At 35.7% G+C, this 21,305-nt stretch overlaps 1 protein-coding gene across 4 annotated transcripts in view; it reads left to right on the top strand.

Moving 5' to 3' along the window:
- The window catches only part of PHF14 (PHD finger protein 14), a 147,320-nt gene that overhangs the window by 63,359 nt on the left and 62,656 nt on the right, over positions 1–21,305 (top strand). The window contains exon 17 of one of the 4 annotated variants that reach the window (XM_026036248.1): positions 12,654–12,693. The exons of 2 other annotated variants lie outside the window; for them this stretch is intronic. In XM_026036248.1, coding sequence (XP_025892033.1) covers positions 12,654–12,666 — 13 coding nt within the window. In that variant the 3' untranslated portion in view covers positions 12,667–12,693. Of the gene's footprint in view, positions 1–1,525; positions 1,659–12,653; positions 12,694–21,305 lie in introns of those variants that run through there. One more of the 4 variants, XM_026036246.1, reaches the window with a different exon arrangement.

The raw sequence follows: 21,305 nt of genomic DNA, 5'->3' as shown, positions 1-21,305 counted from the left end.
GCTGAGGCACCGAAAAACCAGGCAAAGCTCAAAGTCGTATTGTGTTCTCTAGGAACAGAAAGCAGGATACGTTTGCACTTGGAGTACCAGCTACTAGAGCTACATGTGCCTTCAGCATTTGAATCTGTACTGTAAAACTTCCTGGACAGGCTCTTTAGTATTAACTTCTGTTACGTGGGCACCTGGCTTCTGTCGGCGATACCCCTCTGTGCTTTGTTGAATGCCATTGTCTCTCATTTTCCTGAGACTAGAGATCATAATCTGTGTAGAAACCTGGATTTTCTTTTTCCCCCTCTGTTGCTTAACTATGTGGCTCTTAAGGAAATCTTAGCTACATAAAGAACACGAGAACCTCAGTTTTTTTTTTTCTTTTTTTCCATGTCTACTGTGGTTCTTGGTACTATGTGATCTTCATATAAGATCTGTTTCCAATCAATTCTGCGATGTTGTGATTAGAAAACCAATTTGAAAAAGCTGTACAGGGTTTTTAGTGTTACTTCTGTGTAAAGCTTACTGTTAATCCTTCATTTGGAAAAGAGCAAAAATGGTATTAGAAAGTGATTTTGCCCAACTATGCTTTTAGGTGCAGTAAGGTACAACAAAAGATTTTTATTTATTGGAGAACTTCAATGAGTTTTATTTTTATGGTATTTACCTCTATTAGCATTAATATTAGTTAAAGCAGCATGAATAAAAAAGTTTTTGAACATCAAGAATCAGGAAAAAAATGCATGTTTCTTTTATATTAACATTATGAAAATTCCAAAGCCTTATTTGGGAGTATTGCTGTGATATTAAATGATTTTTTAAAAATGTTCCTATTACCAGGTGATTTGGTCAGCTGTGTTTTGAGGTGGCAATTTTTTTTGGCCTTCATAAAATGAAAGGTTAATTTTTCACAGCAGTTTGTTTTTTCTTGTTATTTCCCAGACTTTTTACTAACCTGTCAGTCAGACCTTCCTCAAACCTGCCAAGCTGCAAATGCAAAGTTCAGTGTTACATCTTGGTGAGGTTGTAGAGCAGTGACTCCCAAGCTGTTTACTGGCCTTTAGTCTCTAGAACCTCAATAAGCTGTAGAAGTTTATAACTTTTCAGGTACTAGTTTGGTTTCAGTATTCGCACTGTTGATATTTGAAGTTTGTGGTTCCAAAAAATTTGAGGGCCAGTGCCACAGACTTAAGCAGTAAGTATAGTTTTCAGGTAGCGGCTTATGAACAGAAGTTCAGACAGTTTTTTCTTTATGATTACTTTCCTTTTGCCAATAAAGATACTATTTTACCTTTGTTTTTTTGATCAGTGATTTTTTTTAAAAGCTTTCCTTCTTTTCCTCCTTCAGTTGCAGCTGCTTGTTCAAGTCTGTGCTGTGATCATGGATTTGTCTGTTACAGCTTGGCGATGTATTTGGCAGTTGTCATCTCTTCCCCAAACAGTGTGTGTTTCAGGATTTATATATTTGTATATTACTTTGCTTGCTGCCTTAGGGAATAAATGCAGCATGGATCTCTTCACTTCTTTTGCCTTCTAGAACTCCAGAGATCCAGAAGAATTTATAAAATAATACAATACTAAGGCTCTTCTTATCATATTTATTGTGAATAACTAATGGACAAGTTCTTCAGAAAAAAGTACTTTTGTAAGTGAGATGCTACTTCAGACAATTGGAATTCGTGAAATGCATGCAGAGGGTGGAATTATGTTATCTGCTGTTACAGGTACTGTATCAGACCTGGCCTGGTTACCTATAATCTGTTGGATGAGTACATGACAAGTATTTGTCCTGTGATAAGGATCAGGAGCTTCTTATTTTCATGGACGTTCTTAAGAATAGCATCAAATTGTATCAAGTAATCCAATTTCCTTGGCATTTGAATGAATCAGATATTTCAGCATTTTAGCCAAATGACTTCAGTCTTTTTTGTGCAGTGAGGTTATGACATCAGAGCATTTTGTAGCACACGAGGCTCAGAAAATAAATATCAGGTTCAGTGTCAGTTCACTTGTTAGACATCATTAAGCYGAACCATTGTTACAGAAATCATGAAACTTCTGAATACTTAGAAATTTACAACCACTCTGTTCATATTCAGGTATTCAAATAATGTCTTAGAAGACGATCACAGGAAACAAGAACCATTTAAATTCTGTGTTGATGTAGCAGTTATGATATGTCACAATTAATGTCTAGTAAGCATCTATGCAGTTTTATAAAATCTATCTGGAAAAATACAACACTATTAAAGTAAGAAATCTCAATAGGAAGAATGGCAGCTTCTCTTATGCAATTATTTTTCTTGTTCTTTCTTCTGCTATCTTGTAGATTTACTAGGCCGTTGATTTATAATTAGTTAAACAATATGAATTCTTTTCCTCTGAGGAGTGTTAACTGTGCCAAATTTCATATGTACTGTTGAAAACAGGTCGTACTGGGTGTAATCAGCATGTTTTGCATTGATATGGAAGCACACACTTGAAAGATGGTAAAAGGTACTGGGAACCTTATGAGTTCTTTTCTTCATCATCATCTATAGTGTTATTCACATGGGTAAAATGGAATATGGTGCCAATTTATATTAATAAATGAATTGCATGTAGTTGGGGCTTAATTTGAGTCAAAATCAAGTGTTCTGGGTTTTTGGTTTTTTTAAATTACAAATTAAAGGATACAGTTGCCTATCCTCATATGCATATGGTGGACTTGTATATGTGTGTATATTTGTATATATGATACTGTGGTTGTTAGTTTAATCACTCTGGGTGTCATGTAGTGAAGAACATATTTTTAAAAATATAAACAAACAGTTGGATAAGATAGACTATCGCAATGGCTCTTTAGTTTCATAATGCACTCAGTAAAGATGACTCATCTTGCAGTATATATTACAAGAATTTTTTTTTTTTTTATTAAGTGTTGTTTTGAGAGAGCAGAAGTAATTTCCCAATATCATCTGCTAGTTAGCTTATCTGAAAAATATGAAACTTTGTACTTCCTTTCCCAAAGCCAAAAATATGAGATGTGGATTCATTTTTTCCTGTATTTTAGTGTAATTTTGGTTTGCATTACAGTTTGGTTTTGATCTGCTGTAAATGGTCCATATTGTTACCAGTGAAAGTGCAGACAGAATAATTTTTCCTCTAAGCCAGTCTTAGTTACTAGTAAAGTCAAATTGTATGTTTTTCATTTCTTTGTCTATTTTATTATGTATTTTGCTATTTTCTTTTGTTTTGTTTTGATTTTTTTGTGTTTTTTTTTTGTGATTGAGCTATTAAATTATTTGTCTTCTGTATTATGTCCAAGTCTAGATTCACATATTGCTTTGCCTTAAATAATAAACCAGCTTCTCCCATAGAAAATATTATTAATGTGTATATATATATATAACTTATATTTATTTAATCCCTTTACATTGTCATCTCAAAACTAATTTTTTTTCAGATGTGCTTCAGACGTTTATGATGTTAAAGGTAATATTTCAATGGAATAAGAATTGAGTAACACAAAATATTTTAGGTAGTAGTTCTTACCTCATTCTTCTTGCTCAGATTTTTTTTCTAAACTTTTACCCTTGAGTGATTTTTTCATACTTTGTCTTTATTTGAAAGTGTCTTTCATTAGCTTAGCATTTGAACAGATTTTTTGGGGGCATTGTTGTCTCCATGATTTTAAGAAATTTTCCATGCTTTCATGAAGAAGGTTAAAATATTTCAAGCTATCTCTGTCTTCGTATTGAGGAAGGCCTGGTAACTTCACTTGGTTTTGGGAAGAAGGAGTGTGGAAAGAATAGAAGAAACAAATGTATATGTTTTCTTAAAGACTATCTAAGAGCTGTTAGTAGAGATTCAGATAGGGCTGTTCCCTTTTTCTTACCACTGGATAAACTATTTTAGAAATTCTTGATTAGGTGGCTGAACTTCTACTTATCTAACCTCACCTGAAAGCAAGATCTACGTGAGAGGACACTGTACCTCTTCTTTTGCTGCTGAGACCCTACTAAAATGCCCCAAATACTTCCAGTTTCTAATCAGTACCCAAAAACTGATTTTAATGAATATTAAAGTTGACAGTAGTTAACATTTCTATTATTCCAATAAAATGTGTGATATATCCTGTGGGTCTTTTGTGACCTGCCTTTGTACTGCATTTTTTTTCTCCTCCAGAATTGTTAGTTAAAATAAGTATAATTATGCTATGGTGAGTGTATTTGAGGAAGGGATAGACTCCTGTCTTTCTGGCTTGGAGATCAGAGTTTCTGCCCTATTAGGAAAATATCCAGTAATGTAGGAAGCTGGCTTTGAAATGGGGTGTAGTAACTGACTTTCACCATTACACATAAACAGAGTAATTATTCTAAATCATAGCATCTATTTCAGCCAGATAACCACTAAAATCACTGCACTGTGGTTTCTTGAAAATGCCACAATCCTTCAACTGCCAAATTAAGCCCAAGGAGAACAACCATCAGGACTGCCTGCATGGTTATGTAGAGGGATGAGCCCTGAACCAAGTGAAAAGACGTTCTGGAAGAGCAGTAACCTTTCCCATGATGTGCACATTTTCCATTACATTTCTGACACAAAATGCTGTGAAATGATTTAATGGTGACATTTTGTTTTGCTGACTTTCCCTTTCTCATTACAAAGAAACAAAAGTTCGGTTAGGAAAGTAGAGGAAGGGTGGCCAAGCATTTGAATTCTGTTACAGAAATCTTCATTCTGTTTTTAAAGATAAAAATAAAACCATTTCAGAGCTTCCTTGTCCTGCTATTGGATTTTGCTGGTTATGGGAGAAGGGAAGTAAGCATACCTCCAGCAGCAGCATTGAACACCTTGCTCTTTATGGTTAATTTATGTTGTTGCTTTGCAGTAATTGCACACAAAGTATGATAATTTAGTAAATTATCCTTTCTAATTAACAGTCTCTGAGACGTTACACATCAGCCATATGACATAGCACACACAATACTTTTATTTCTACTTGTCATTTCTGATGAATATTATTAGAAATGATTTCAGAAGGGAGAAGAATATGAGTAGACATAGTACACTGAAAGGTCAACACTTGTCATTTGGAAAAAGATAAGTTTTTATGGAGTGAGAAAACAAAATCTGCTACCCATTAATACCATCTAGGAGCTTGTCTGCATCTGAAGTAATGCATTTAAAGCAGTTGGACAGAAAAATTACTCATCTGAAATGTAATGCATACATCCCATCCATTGGCAGCTTTCAATTTCCTGTTTCAGAGCTGATGAGGAGCCTTTCCCTTTCGAGCACGCTCCACCTTTATCCCTGAAAAACACTAATAGTATTTTTGTTTGTCTGAAGATTTTTTTTTTTCTTTAGAAGATGCATGAACAGCACCTCAGCTCTTCTTTTTCCTCTCCCTTCCACTTTTAACTAGTTGTATGATGAGTGCTGTCATGGAAAATGATTAAATTTCCCAAAGGGAGCATCTAAATATGAGTAAAATATTTTTCTTTGAAGTCTCTGGAAATTATTTTAGAGTTTCAGTTTTCCAGTAACATACTTGAGAAGTATATATACATTGGAAGATGTTTGTTTTCATGTTATGTACTGATTGATTAAGAAGGCATGCTGACTTTGACGAGAGTCAGTATATCTTATTTGTGTATGGAAAACCTCAGTTTGCTCATTTAAAACACAATCACTTATGTAATTTAAAATTTTGAGGTCAAAAGTGAATTCAGAGAATAACCGCTACTTCTCCTGAAAYCTAATGTGTGCAATAAAATTTTAAGGATAGGAGATGTATGTCATCAAATAGCACTTTTAGAAGTTTATAAAACTTCCAGCATCCCAGATATACTAAAAAAGATTTTTGATGAGTTGTTTGTACCTCTGAGGAGAAATTAAAATGTAGGAAAAGCTGAAGCTGAATAAGGTACTAATATTTCAAGAGCATAATTCAGTTTTAGCTTGAGTAGACAGAAGTAAATACATGTATAATTAAGCGATAGCAGTGGCGTGATAGCTGACTTAGTAAACAGTATAAAGTAATGTTTTAATAAAAGCTAAGATAATTGTAAAAATCCTAATTGCAGTAACCTAAATGATACAAATTGTTGACTTTTATTTCATCATAATATGTAAACAGTAATTCCACAGCAGTTTCTTATCAAAAGCTATTAAAAATGAGATAGGTGTGGTGAAATTGTTTTGGCAGCTCTTAGCTGCTTGCTAACAATTTAATACATCAATAAAAGCTGGCAATAGCAGCACCCAGATTGTACAGCAGAAACTTGATTATAATTTGGTAGGAAAATACTGTATGAATAGAAGTGCACACTTCAGTGAGTACTGAGGCCAAGCTTTATGTGTTTTAAAATCCCATAAATTTGAGGAGCTTGCTAAAGTGTTCTTGTTACTAAAAGTCACTTAGAGAAAAATTGTTCCGGGTCCTGATGTTGCTACCTAGGGAAACAGAGGAGTTAAATCCTCTATCAGTATATCTGTATTAAGCCTCTCTAGGCCTCCAGATGAAAGTCTCTTTTCTTGTGATAGAGACTGGGTATTTACTATTCCATCTCTGGTCAGCAATCTAAGTGAATAAAGAGAAAAAGACCAAGTGAGACTCTTGYCTGCATTTTTTCATCTGATGCAGAGCATGCTGATGAACACAACCAAGTGAGAGAACAGGCTTGTGGTTTATGCCTAGTGGAATGTAATAAAACAAAAAGAGTTTTATCTTCTTTAAACTCTGTCTTCCAATTGTGGAGTCCATTATAATTCTCTATTTGGCTCTTGTTTTATTTGTAAGGAGTAAAAGTGAGAACTTCTTGGAGTACAAAGCATAGAAGAATTTCTGAATTAGCTCATTTTTGGTGCATGTAGAAACTCAGCTTATAATATTTCAGCAGAGAAGAAAAATACTTTAGCAAGGATTTGAGAGTGGTCAAAGAGAATGACAAATTCAGTAACAAAATGAGAAACTGGGGCAGGGAGAAGCTTATTATAAAGCCATTTGTTTCTGTATTGAAGACCATTTGATAATAAATGACAGGAAAAGAGAGCAACTTGTAGATTTTCCTGGCTTGAGAACTAAGCAATTTGTAACTGCCAAATATATGAGTCTGTGCAGAGATGTTAAGAAGAACATTTAATAAGAAGTGCTATTCACATTACAACTTAAAATGACTTTTTTGAAGCAAATATTGCTGTTAAGATTTTAATTTTGTATGAGTAAAATTGATAGTGCTAATTTTAATAGTTCATTCATAATGTATAGTTGATGATTTTCTACATTTTAGATAAGTATAAAGGTATAGAAGGTATAAAAGTGGAAAGGCAGTAGCTTAGTCTCTTAAAGATGCAAAGAAAAAAATGTTACTTTGTAACCAGACTTATTTTATATTTAAAAAAAAAAAAAGTTTACATTTACATAGAAACAGCCTGTCCTCTGCTGGTACCTACTAAAGCTTCTTTTAATAACACTGGCTGTGAAAAAGAGATAAGAAAACCAGCAGGCTTTTAAAACTCCAGTGGTAATTTTATTCTTCACATTAAGGAACAATAAGTAAACTGCAGGACACCAGTTTTCTTCATTTTAATTCTGAAAGGCTTATCTAAGCCATTTTACCTTTTATTAAAATCAGAATCACAGCTGTGACAGGAAGGGACCTGTGCAGATCATCTAGGCCAGCCTGCCCTCCTTGGTCCAAGTGGGTTCAGCTGCAGCTGGTTACTCAGGCTCATGTTTGGATCTCTCCAAGGATGGAGGCTGCACAGCCTGTCTAGGCAGCCTGCTCCAGTGTGTGACCTTCCTCACAGTAAAGTTGTTTCTTCTTTGAACAGAATTTCCTGTGTTTCAGTTTGTGCCTGTGACCTCTTGTCCTTTTACTGGCCGCCTCTGAGCAGAGTCCTGCTCAGTCATCTTTACTCCCCCAGCAGGTGCTTATACACACAGATAAGATCTCCTGTAGCTTTCTCTTCTGCAGCCTAAACGTTCCCAGCTCTCAGCTCCTCCTTGTGTGACAGATGCTCTGATCCCTTAATCATCTTTGTGACCCTTTACTGGACTCACCTCACACTAGTATGCCCATGTCTCTCTTGCACTGGAGATCCCAGAACTAGTGTCTCGCTACAAAAACGTTACGTATCAGTGTCTTTGCTTAAGCTCCAACTTTGGTTCCAAGTATGAAGTGCTAGGCTAATAGCATTAGGAATGATATTGGAATGACATTGTAATATGGAAGTAATGTGCCTTTCCTGAGCAGCAAACACAGGGCGGGGGCAGGAAGAAACATTTTGCTTTCCTGTCAGTCATGTCCCTTCTGTCTCGTGGATTATGTCCGTAAAGTGGGGTAATTGATGCAATTCCTGCAGGAGCTGAGGCTTCCCCTCCAGACAAAAATTCCAGACAAAAGTGAGAGCAGATGGACTGGTGTTCTGTGGCCTGGCAAAAGAATACACCAATGTTTTCTTTTTGTGATGCACATTATAGTTCTTTAAAAAACTAATCCTAAAAGTTTCTGTGAGTTAGCTGCTAATTTCTCTGACAAAATAAAGCTATCGTGATCTCTTTTTCATCAGTATATAGTTGCCTGTATATGTGTGTAGACTGTTGATAAGTGTATTTGTGTGCATGTAGGTGTATATGCACATACATACACTAGTCAACATAGGTAAATGCAGACAGTATTAGGAATATCATGTGTCCCCATTTCCTGCCGTGGCATTCATGATCTTCTCTGCAGAAAATGATGGTTAAAGAAAGATTCACCAGCCTTCATCGGTCCATTGGACTGCTGGTTATACATGGCAGCATATGTCTGCATCTTAAAGGAAAGGAAATATGGATTGATTTTATAGCTGTATAGTATTTTGTACCTACTACTTTTTTCAGTCGGGCCGACTGAATACTGAATACAAAATACTATCCTGTTATGACTGTAGAAAAACACAGTATTTTAAAAAGAACTGAATCTATTATTTTAACACCTCAACTAGTAGCTTATGCACTTAGTTATATTTGAATATTGTCTTGTTCTAACCATGAAAATAATATTTTAATATTCTAATATTCCTTTCAAAAGTATTCTACTCTTCCATGAGACACTTTGGAAAAAAATCTCATGCTCCCTTGATTTTTGCATTTTTAATAAGCCATGTATATGAAGTGATAAATACCTTTTTAGGTAATGAAAACTCTGAAAATAATGAGGTGATGACAGTATTTTCAGCATAAATAACATCACATTAAAAAATTTGAAGTATGTTTTCTCTAACTAGTTATACGTGGAAATGTTGGGGAAGCTGGTTGCTTTTCTAGGATAATATTTGCATATAGAAGTGAAATGGAAGAAAATATTGATGACCAAAATTTATCAGCTGCCAATATGTTTAATGGATGTAAACATATTACTTAACATGTTACTAGGAGAAAAAAAACATACACATGCAGTACTACTACTAAACATCTTGTTGCCTTTTTCAGTAGCTTTGGAGTATATTGTGTTCTCTGTCAACCCCAGAAATGTCAGTATTTTTCGGAATGTGTTTTTCATGGCATTATACTTATTAAGTATATTCCAAAATATTATTACTTACGTAATTTAGTCTTTAGTTGTTACCAGATGAGCAAAGAGCATGAATGGAGAATGGCGAGCCTAGACGTCGTGTCTGTGACGGTGATCAATGGAAGTCTGTTTGCCTCAGAACGCAGAGTGCTACACTGGGCAAGAAGCATAAAGTAGGACAGTGAGTTCAACAATAACAATATTGCAATGCATAGTGAGTGCAAGTAAAATATGTAGAAATACCCAACAGTTATTTATTAGCACATAGTAGATTGTGAGGACTAATGTGCTGCTGGGTTGAACTTCATTATGAGCATCACACATCCAGAGTGGATACCTGATGAATCTTTGTGGGATAGGTGGTCATCAGTAAGCTGGAGATGTTTCAGCCCCTGTTCTTACTTGGCCCAGACTGATCTTGATCTTGCTGATTCACCATCTTCAGTTTGTCTGTTGTTTTCTCAAGGTTATCATGTCTGCATTTTTCTCAAGCCACTTCCTTATACCATTTCAGATAAAACAGACACACAGAATATTTTGCCTGATTTTTAACATGTTTTTTGCTTTTTTGCCTTTACATCTTAACTATTTTTTCTGGTAAAGCCAAGTATGAAATGGGACTGTGATTAACAGACAGTTGAACTCTTAAGCTGTGACCGTCTGGTGGAAGAGACACAGCCAGGTATGGAGGTGACAGTGGGACTAGCACTGGCAACCTAAAGGAGGAGTTGAGTCTGAATGGCAAACTTGGAGAAGTGGGATTGAGAGACAGTGATAAGATGACATAGAGAGAAATGGAAATAAGCAGATTTTCAAGCTTCAGAGGTTGTGCAGATTAGACAAAGACACTGGAACGAGSAAGATGCGTCAGTGGCAGATTGGGGAGGGGAGACACAGACTGAAGTGCTGGGGAGGAGCAGGCAGGGACAGGAAGCYGGTGTGAAAGAGATTTGCTAGGGACCAGGGCTGTGGTACAGTCAGTGAAGCTGAGAGAGTGTAGGTGATGGAGGATCTTTAATATAATAATGAAAATTCTCTTTGATATTCTATTTTGAAAACACAGTATTTGAACAGGGGATTGATTAGGGCTGGTATGTAAGGACTTTGTCCCCAAGTCTTTACATACTTTTGAGCTATTGTTTTCTTTTCCCGTTAGTTTCTTTATGGAAAAATTTGAGCATTGGCATGTGCAGCATTATAGGAGATTAGCTGTACTATAAAACAGCTCCTTGAAATTCTTTTCAATCCAAGAGAGGCACAGCTATGCTATGTAAGTTCTCAGATGTCTGAGCATGTCCATAGATAAGGATTGCTACCATTGACAAATTGAGGAAGTGTCAGTATTAAACAAAATTTAGCATTTAGCATGATTTGCATAGTCTTAGCTCAACTGATCTACGTATAAATATTCTGTATTCTGAGTTAGGAAAAATGTTGATGTATTACCTAAGTCCAATGCATATTGATTAGTCATTCCCCATAAACACTTTTTTTAGCTGAATTTTTATTCCCTCCAAATGAGAGGAGSATGAGTTATCCCAGTCACACTTGCAAGCACTTTCACAGGATTTACTGACAAGAAGTGATAGAGTGAGAATATGTATTAAAATAAAATGCTCTTTTTCTTTCAAAAATATTTCTACTTTTGATTCAGATAAAACAAACCATATTTCCATTGTTATAGTGTATTCTGCATTCTCAGTGTAATATTGTGATAAAGTTTCCAGTTTGTTTTAGTCTTGTGTTTCATCTTAAGTTTTGTATTTGTTCACTGGTGATTTGTATTTGTTCACTGGTATTTCAGTGATGATTTTACTGTTGTAAGTAAATTGGAGTTCACTTTGGTGTATATTTCATCTGTGTGTTCCTTAAGAAGTCAGTGGAGCTGTTCTCATAAATCAAAATCTGGAAAAGGGGAAGATGTAGGTTCATTGCATTTCTGGATGGAAATTGCATTGCCTTAGTTTTCTGACTTGCTTTGTAGTTTGCAAATGCATCTAGGATAAAGATTATTTCATACATATTATTTTTATTGAAGACTTACAAATGATTTGTATTATTACATGATTTTTTTTTATGATAATGACTACAAATATGCTTAGATATGCTCCCAGTTAAAAAGATAATCTGCGTAACCCTTTTTTGGGGGGGATGGGATTTTCTACTAACTAGGTTTCAGCAAGTTGTACAATCACCTTTTAAAGATAAGTTACTTGCCCTTATTGTGGGAGATAACTTTGAATTTTAAGATCATATCAGGGACACAGTGTTTTAATAATTGGAAGCAATAAGACTTATAAATTGGATTTGTAGACCTCTTAGAAGCCTGATATTATCATGCACATGGTTGGATGCTGTCTACAGCAGAGTTAGAAGGTAGTTTCTTACTTTTCCTTGTAACTGACAGATAATCCAGTACTGACCCAGATAGTGATCATCACATTTTTTTACACATAGTTACCCTCCTGATCATAGGAATTAGAAATAATAAAAACTAATGACTTATGTAGGGATTATTCTTAATAGCTGAAAGGAAAGCTTCCAGAGTATCTAGAACAAGATAAAATAATTTCTTGCTTGTCTTTTTCCCATATAGTAGGTTGCAGATGTAAAAACTCTTCAGAATCACAGAATGGCTAACACTGAAAGGGACCTTCTGGAGATCACATAGTTCAACCTCACTCCTTCCTTTTTTCCCTTTGCCATTTTACAGGTCTGACATGTCACTTCTTCCCTTTCAGTCAACTAATTGTTGTCTAGAAGTTGGATTATTGTTACTTAGGTTACTTGTTTAAGTCGTACAAAGTTTTGTCGGAAAGGCCTCTGGTGCTCGTATAATCCTATCTCCCTCTCACGACAGGAATAACCAACATTAGTTCAGATAAGCTGTAGCTGCAATTAGCTGAGTCTTCAGTACCTCTAGAGATTCAGACTCCTAACTTTCAGTGCAACCTGTTGTAGTGCTGCTGTAGTCATTGCAAAAAAGATTTTCCTAATATACAGTCTGAACCTGCCAAATGCTGCTTGTTGCTCTTAAACCTTGTGCTATCATCAGTTACTGGCAAGAATTTCCCTGCACTGTCTTTGTAACTTTGCCTTTCAAATGATTGACCTTGGCAGACTGGAGAGTTGAGTGGAAAGGAACCTCATGAAGTTCAACAAAGGCAAGTGAAAGGCCCTTCACCTAGGGAGGAATAACCCCAGACACCAGTACAGGCTGGAGGTGACCTGCTGGAAAGCAACTCTGCAGAAAAGGACCTGGGAGTGCTGGTGGATTTCAGACCATGAGCCAGTAATGTGCCCTTGTTTCCAAGAAGACAAATGGTATCCACAAGCACATTAGGAAGAGTATTAACAGTTGAGGGAGGTGATCCTCCACCCCTACTCAGCTGGGTCCAGTTCTGGGCTCCCCAGTACAAGAGAGATCTATACAAGAGTACAAGAGAGCTACTGGAGAGAGTCCAGCTATGACTGTGAAGATGATCAGGGGACTGCAACATCTGTCCTGTGAGGAAAGGCAGAGAGAGCTGAGTCTGTTCAACCTGAAGAAAACTGAAGGGGATCTTGAGAGGGTATCAAGARGATGGAGCCAGAAAATTTTCAGTGGTGACCAACTAGGACAAGAGGCAATGGGCTCAAAATGAAACACAGGAAGTTCCATCTGAATATGAGGAAACACTTCTTGACTGTGACAGAGCACTGGAACAGGTTGCCCAGACAAACTGTAGAGTCTCCTTCTCTGAAGATCTTCCAAACCCGCCTGGATGTGATCCTTCGCAGTGTGCTCTAGGTGATCCTGCTTTTGCAGGGGGGTTGGACTAGATGATATCCAAACATTCCTTCCAGCCTTATTCATTCTGTGGTTTTCTAATTCTGTTTGTGAATTGCAGCTGGATTCTTTGTTCTTAGCATTCTCCTTTCCAGTCCAGTTCCTGAACTGCTCCTCCTATGTTGTATTCTGTAGGCCACTTACTATCTTGGTAGCTGTTAAGTGGACTCTCTGCTTCATAATAACCTCTTGGTTTATTAGTCCTGCCTTTGTTGAGTTACTCCAAGTCTGGCATTGGCTTTATCCTCCTCCAAGTCCTTTTTAGCAGCACTGTTGCTCAGCCAGCTGGTTCTCAGTCTGTGCTGATTCTGCCCTCAAGCAAAATTCCAGCCTTCCTGATAGACTTCATGAGGTTCTGTTGGTCTAGTCAAGTTTTTCAAGCAACAGTAGGATTGAAGCTTACTGTTACATATTTCAGCCACCTTTCCCAATTGAGCATCTATCACAAATTTGCAGAATAAATTTTTGTCTCATTATTACAACCTCTAAAGATAACAATGATATTAGCCCCAAATTTAACCACTAGGAAACTTTTCATGTTATTGATGTCCTCCAGAACTCAAGCTCCAGTCTACTGCTTTTTGAGCCAAACAGTCTAACTGACTTTCAGCCCGTTCATCTGGTCTTTATTTGGTAATGAGAATGTTGTGGAAAATTTTGAAAAGCCTTAACTCTGAAGTGGAAGTATATTGCAACTGTGATTCTTCTCTTGTTCATATAGTTAATCATTTCAGTGCAATGTCATTTCAGAAGGCAGAGAGATTGGTCCAGCCTGATCTGCCCTTGATATATATTTACTGGCTGCTTTCTGTTATTTTCTTGTTCCTCATACGTTTGAAAAAGATTCTCAAGATGCTGTGCTCATTGAACTTTCTGGGTCAGAGGTGAGGCTAACTAGCCTATGATTTCCTTGGTCCTACCTTTTCTAAAGATGGATGTGTTATTAGTATTGTTCCATTTGTCAGTGGTCTGTTTGATTGCCACAGTTTTTCTTAGATCATATAAAAGACCCTCACAATTGTATCAAGCAACATAACACTTTCAGAAACGTTGCATGGTCATTTCTGAGTCCATGGTTTGCAGACAGCCTCTCCTGAGTAGACASTGAGTTGATTCTTTCTTGCTGTTGGCTCTTTTGTTTTGTTTTGTCCTTCCCAAATTATTCTGGTGTGCCTGAGAGTCTGAGGGCAAGTTTCAGCTGAGAAGACTGAGGCATTTAGTAAGGAGAACACTTGTCTCCTGCGTTATCTGTCATTATTCCCTTCATGTTTCCTTTAAATCTCCATCCGTGCAGAATTCCTTTCCTTTGCCCTTGTGTTTCTCACTGTCATTCTGGGTCCCTCTGGGATTTTGCCTTCCTATTCCCTTGTTTCCATTTTTTATTTGTTTTCCTTTTCAGTAACAAGCTTCTTGGTTAGCCAAGCAGGCCTTCTGCTGAATTTCCTCATATGCCTGTGCAGCATAATGGGGTGGTGTGTTTCTGAGCTCTGAACGTATTTTCTTTTAAAACCAACCATCTCTTGATACCATTCCCTTTTGTAGTAGCTGCTCACAGGATTCTGCCTAGCAATTCTTCAGCAAGCCAAGCTCTCGTCTTCCGATATCTCCAATAGAGCTATTCATGATGAAGTAGTTTACTGCTCATCTGTAATTTTTGTATCTTAGCAAATGATAAGAGACCATACTTATCCCTTCTTTTGTTCTGTGGACATGATGTTATCATAAGCAATAAAGTTTCAGTATTATCATTATAATTTACCTTGAAAAATATTAAAAGCGAATCTTGTGTATTTTACAGACATTGAAATAACTATATCACAGATTGTGAACTCTGTAATGAAGTGCAGTGGTTTGTTAAACAGTTCACACGTTGTGTTTTATATTGTAAAATGGCTCGCTGTAGCAGTATGTTTCCAGTGCCCTTACCAGAAGTTTCCAGTGCCCTTACCAGAAGGAAAAGTACTATATATTTCTTGAGGAGGAAAAAATACATAACCCATCTCTTAGCCCTGAATCTGTGTTCTGGATCAAGTAGGCAAAGTGAGTTACATAAACCCTGTTACCAACAGTGACACTGCTCAAATTTATTATTAGATATGTGCTTAATAGAACAGCAGCTGAGCTAGAGACCAGAATTGCTACTTTGGCTTGGATTTTTATTTCCAATACAAGCTGTATAAATATACAAGTATATTTACATAATGCTTAGACAAGTGGCAGCAGTCATAATAATAGAAATTCAGGCACAGTCACAGTACTTGAACAAAGAAATTGTATAATATATAAAATTTAGACATTTTCATTGAGCCTCTGCTGATTTCACTTTTGTTGACTACTGATMGATTGAGTCTTAACTGTGCAATATTTATGCAAGGCATCTTTGCTGGGAAGATACTGTTCAACTATTGTTACCCCCACCAGCATCCAAAGCTTTTTTGACCTACTTTAGGACTAAGCAAAGCAGTTAATGCTGGGGCTAATTTTGTGGATCTTCTGCAAATGTTGCTGCAGGCATGTCTAGGCAGAAGGCCACTGTAGGTACCATAACTATGATTAAAAAACAAAACAAAAACACTCTTACAACATTAAAATATGTAGGTTAGACATACACACTGAGTTGTGACAGAACTTTTATTGACTTCTGAGATACAAAAATATAGGAAGGCACTGAAGGACTACCAGAACTCAGCTGATTTTAGCCCCTTTTTCTTAATCAGAGGGAGACTTACAGGTTTTGGTTTCTAAGCCAGCTAGTCATTTTTATTTTGTCAAACTTGTATATAAAATGAGTAAAAGCCAAATTACCTCTGCAGTGCAAATGTTTTCTTAATTATTTGTTTCATTTCATCCCATCTTCCTGAACAAAGAGAAAGGGAAAAATAAAACCCAACTAGTGTGAGAGCTGTATACCAGATGGCTTTCCTGTGAAACAGTTTTATTTTTCAAACCATGAATTTCCGTAAGTGGTAGATCAGAATACATTAAATATTATCTTGTATTTTGAAAAAAAAGATATTTCAGTGTTAAGAAATAGATTTGGTTTACAAGATCAATATCTGCATAATTCAAAATTCAGACATGATAAATCAAATTTGTGTGTATTGCATAGGTAAAATAGCTTTTTAAATTTCAGTGCTTATATTACCTCTATTCTTTGTCTTCTTGTTTAGACTTTTTTGCATTTTTTAAATTTATTGCATGACATAGTTGAACATAATATGAAACTTTGCTGTCAGAAAATATGCTTTAATGAAATTGCCCATCTGTTGGCTTTCAGAACCAACATAAAAACTGAAGAAAAACTGAGTATGTGGTAAAGTCATTATTTTTGAGAAGGTGCTCCAAGGTTGTGAATTCCACTGCTTCAAGACAATTTTAATTGTATTGCATTTACTGACATTATCACATGATTACTCTTGGGTTAATTGTAGTTCTGTTCCAGGGATAAATTTGTTCTATGTCACAGTATTTGAGGGCGATCACAATTATTAAAAAAGATTGAGGATCAGTTTAGTATTTGCAGATATTTTTGTAAATATAAAATTCTGTTTTGTAGAAGGCTCCATTTCTTTCTGAATCTCAATAAAAAGCTGCATTTCTTTTCTGAACTTTCTGAACCTTTTTACTTTTAGATGTTGATACTTTTAGAATCTATATTGCAGTCATTAATCATTCTTTAAACAGAAACATTCTGTTAAATTCTGTTTTGTACTTTAAAAAGAGATGATCTACCAGCTACATTTTTTGCAACATCTTATTGCCATATCCTGATTCAGATAATGATTCATTATCATAAAATTAAGATAATATCTGTAATCATTAAGTTATTCAAATATCTGAAAAGTATCACCTCCCGAAAGAAAGAAATGACAGTTAAATCCTTATTTGATACCAATAGTATTGCAGAGAGGGGAAAAGTTTTATGCTATATTGCAGCATACATGAGATGAATTATGAGCCAGATTTTTAGTTATTACCATGGAAAATGCAGTAAAGCCATTTTGTCATTTGTTACATTTTTGAAAACAAGAAGAAAACTGCAGTTTGTGTATTGGTGAGGAGTTTAGTCATGGATCCCTCTAAATTACTTAGAGATGAGTAGTTTGGTCTAGTCTGAAATTAAAGTGATTTGTCTTTGAGATGAGGTGTCAGAATATTTAATTATTTGCAGTACAAAAAAAAAAAAAAGTAAACTTTTAAATTTACCTTAAGAAGAAATGAATTGAAATAGTTGTACTGAATTTTGGAAGAAGTTAAAGAATGCATTTATGCACGTAAGCCACTCTGAGGTGCATATCAGAGTCAATTTGAGTTAACCTTACCTCTGATGAAGCATAACCGTTACTTACTTTTAGCACTGCACCAAAGTACAGTGCTAACAAAGACTAGATCTGGAAGCGGTGGCTGGTTCATTTCGACTGAAGGCTTTGCTTGCACCTCATCTTGACCATGATGCTCTTTCTCTTGAAGTTTATCCTCTATAATAAAAAGATGTCTACCAGTAGACCTCTTTTCTATTAAAACTATTGTAAACTAAACTTGTGTTGGAAGATTTAACTTCATACGTATGTGTTTACAAATTATTATGCTCTTTAAATGCCAAACAATTTACTATTTTGGATGTCCTTAAGTACTCAACTGAAACCATGTACAGCCTGTTTCAATTTAAATTACTCAGTTAGTGTAGATCTGCTAAAGATTTGAGAATTAACTTTGTACTCTTATATCACCTCATATTGCACAAGCCTTAACAAGCCTATTTTGGTATGAAATACAAAGAAATGATATGTTCTACTATCTGTTTTTGAACATAATATGTTAGCAATCGCCAGATTTGGATAAATGCCCAATCTAAGTGTTCAGTTGAGTACATATTTTTTCTTACAGTGAGTATAGAGATTAAACATGAAAATGCTTGCACAGGAGGATGGAGGAGTTTTTGCTTTGAGGGGAAACGGATAGTCACTCCTTGGACTCGCAGACTGAATCAGATAGAGACAGCTGCAGAAGGAAGATATGCATTGCAAAAAAACAGAAAAAAAAACCAAACAGATCAATTGGATTCAGTCACATCCAAATGAAATTACATCAGTCAATAACCTTCCTTTCAAGTTACTGAAATCTTTCTGGCCCAAATTTGTCTTGTCAGGTTACTGAGTTTTGCTAGTGATTAAAGTATCTTGAAATGGCTTCGATAGCATCAAGGACCTTGTTGTGACAAGGTCTGTAAATGTGGTCTCTTAAAAGAGAAAGCTGAGTTTCATGTAGAGCACTGAGTGTATTGACTGATTTTTTTTTTCATGTCTCCTGTGGGTTCTCTGAAGTTTGTATTCACAAAGGCATTGCAGAGTGAAGGAAAATGACTCTTCTAATACTGAAGGAAGTCATTTCGCATAACTGATACCCAGATTTTATTTAACCTTTGGAATTGAATATATATAGTTTGTTCTTGGCTTTGAACTTGCTTGAAAAACATATGCCTTGCTTATTTTGAAATAGACATACTTCAAAATATGTCCAGTATTTCTGTAAATCAAGCCACCTATTGGGTGGCTTTGCTTGCCCCAGTCAACAGTGATGCTGTTGGCCACCTCCCAAGGTCAGTATTTATATTCCACCATGGCTGCGATTGGCGTGAAGCAAAGCTTTTCTATCCTGGTTATACCTTGGATTCTGTGCTGTTCTGTGGGTGGAGTTTTATTCCAATTTGATCAGTGTTAACAAATGAAACCAGTAACGCTCATGCACTTATTGAAGTTGCAGGTGCACATTAATTCCTGATAACAAGTTGCTTGAATTCTAAAAAATGCGTATTACTTGTATCCCCTTCAATTAGTTTGTTGTGTGCCCTCTGAAAAAATACTTGGTCTTTATCGGCATTTCTGCAGTAGTTGAAAAGCTCTGTTTTCTCTGCCTTTGATTACTACCGTATCTCATCAGAGGAAACTTCTCTACCCTGCCAACCTGCTCAAATACCCYTCTAGCCTTTACAAAGTTAGAAGATGTGCAAGTGCAAATATTTTAGAATTTATAAGGTATGTAGAGACAGTTTACATTCCTTCACGCTTTTGAGGATAAATTGAAAGTACAGTATGCAAATGTAGTTTCCTGGTGTCCAGTTAGCAAACAAAACCACTGTTCTCTTCCTAGGAGATAGTTACAGTGATGAAAAGAAGTACAAAATGGTTAAAAAAGAATAAGGATTAAGCATACTAACAAAAACATCATATTTACTTACGGTGAATTTTCAATGGCTGTTACACATATGGAAATCTGGAATATGGATCTTTGGCAATTCCAAAATACCAAATAATTTCTGATTTTCTTCTGCTATAAATTCCCTTCAAAAGGAAATTTGTACAAGGACCCCTGTTACATGTTATTTATGAAACTGAGGCAGAGGGAGTAAATGTGATCATGTATGATTAGAGGAGAGTGAGGGAGGTTGAATTGTTTTACAGTTCCTGTAGAGGGGAGAAAATAATGCGCATGAAAACCTCCTTGTTGAAAGCTCTATTTATGATGCCTTCTTTTTTTTTTTTCTCCTCTCCCCTAGCCATGGTTGTTTTCTATACGGCTGGGAAAGATAAGAAAGTTTTCACATTTTGCCCTCTGTTTATTTTAGATTTTTGCACTGAGTAAATAGCCAACAGTGGAAATGCAATTTTAGGTGTTCAAGGAAGACCTAAATTTAGGGGTTCAAGGAAGCTCTGGGTACTGCAATCCAAACAAAAAAAAATTCTGAAATTAGAATGGAAATATAGGTGTCTCAGTTTAATGTAAAACCTTTATAGTGTATTTGATTGTAATTTAGTAAATGCAGGAAAATTTCTAAATATGCTTTGTAATGGGACCAGTTCTTGGGTCGAAGAGGGTTTGGRAGTAAAACTTATAGATGGAAGAATTCAAAAGCTGAGAAAGTAAGCTACTGAGTAAAAGTCTCAGAACAGGTGCTAGTTTATGCTTTCCCCAAATCAGTAATCAGCTACCAGTTCTGTTTGTGACTTACAAGCTACAGAAAACTGCTGCTGTATTTATCCATGCATATTCCTTTGTCCTCTGTTTTCAGCAGTCTGTTGTTGCTTAAACTATACATAAAAGTTGGTAGTGTTTTCCTTGTCCCTTTTTTTTTTTTACTAGATTATACATTGGAATTGAGAAAGGTGAAGATAAAAAATCAAGGGTGTCAAGTCAAATTTTAAAAATAATACAAAAGTATTTTAATAAATATATTTTTAATCAATCCAAAATAAATTTCCTTTAAAAATATTATAATTTCCCTTAAAATATCTGGTAATCTAAACAAATATTATAAATATCATAGGTATAGGCATAAACTATTTATGTTTCCTATTCTCTGCCTCTGTTTTGGCATTCTGACCTAAAACATACTAAATACTAAAAAAAATAAAAATAGTTTTACTCTATAGCTGGAACTATCTGTGAACTTTTTTTGGCTTTCAGTGCATTTTGATTTGTGAGCTTGTTGTTAAATTAACTTCTTATTGTAGTAGCTGAACTATCCTATGTGCTAGCCAGATAGGTGGTAGCCCATTGCATTCTGGTGACCTCATTCAGATGGTGCAGTTTAAGACACCTGTTTTTAAAAAAATTAATCATGTTCCAAAAACATTAAAAACACCCTCTTCCAAAACAGAAGTGAAAGGAGAACTGGAATAAATTTATATACAACGCTTTCGTCATTGCCCATGGTGTATCCTTACACTCTAAATTAAATGTAATATAGCAAGAACAGTTAAGAGTATGTGGCAGTGCTGCAGGACTTCAAATTGTAACTTTTTATTTTATGAAAGTATGACATCACATGAGAGTTCCTCTTTAAAATTCTACTTTAATAAACCTCAAAAGTAGAAAAAAATAAAAAAGTGCAGCATAGGTCTGTCTTTGAAAGGCAATTATATTTGACAGCTCAAAGGCAACGC

Source organism: Nothoprocta perdicaria, unplaced genomic scaffold, assembly GCF_003342845.1.
Source record: "Nothoprocta perdicaria isolate Ctin4 unplaced genomic scaffold, notPer1 scaffold_173, whole genome shotgun sequence".
In the NCBI taxonomy this organism is placed as follows: Eukaryota; Metazoa; Chordata; class Aves; order Tinamiformes; family Tinamidae; genus Nothoprocta; species Nothoprocta perdicaria.
The sequence above is the reverse complement of the archived record's forward strand: the minus strand, read 5'-3'. Positions and strand labels throughout refer to the sequence as shown.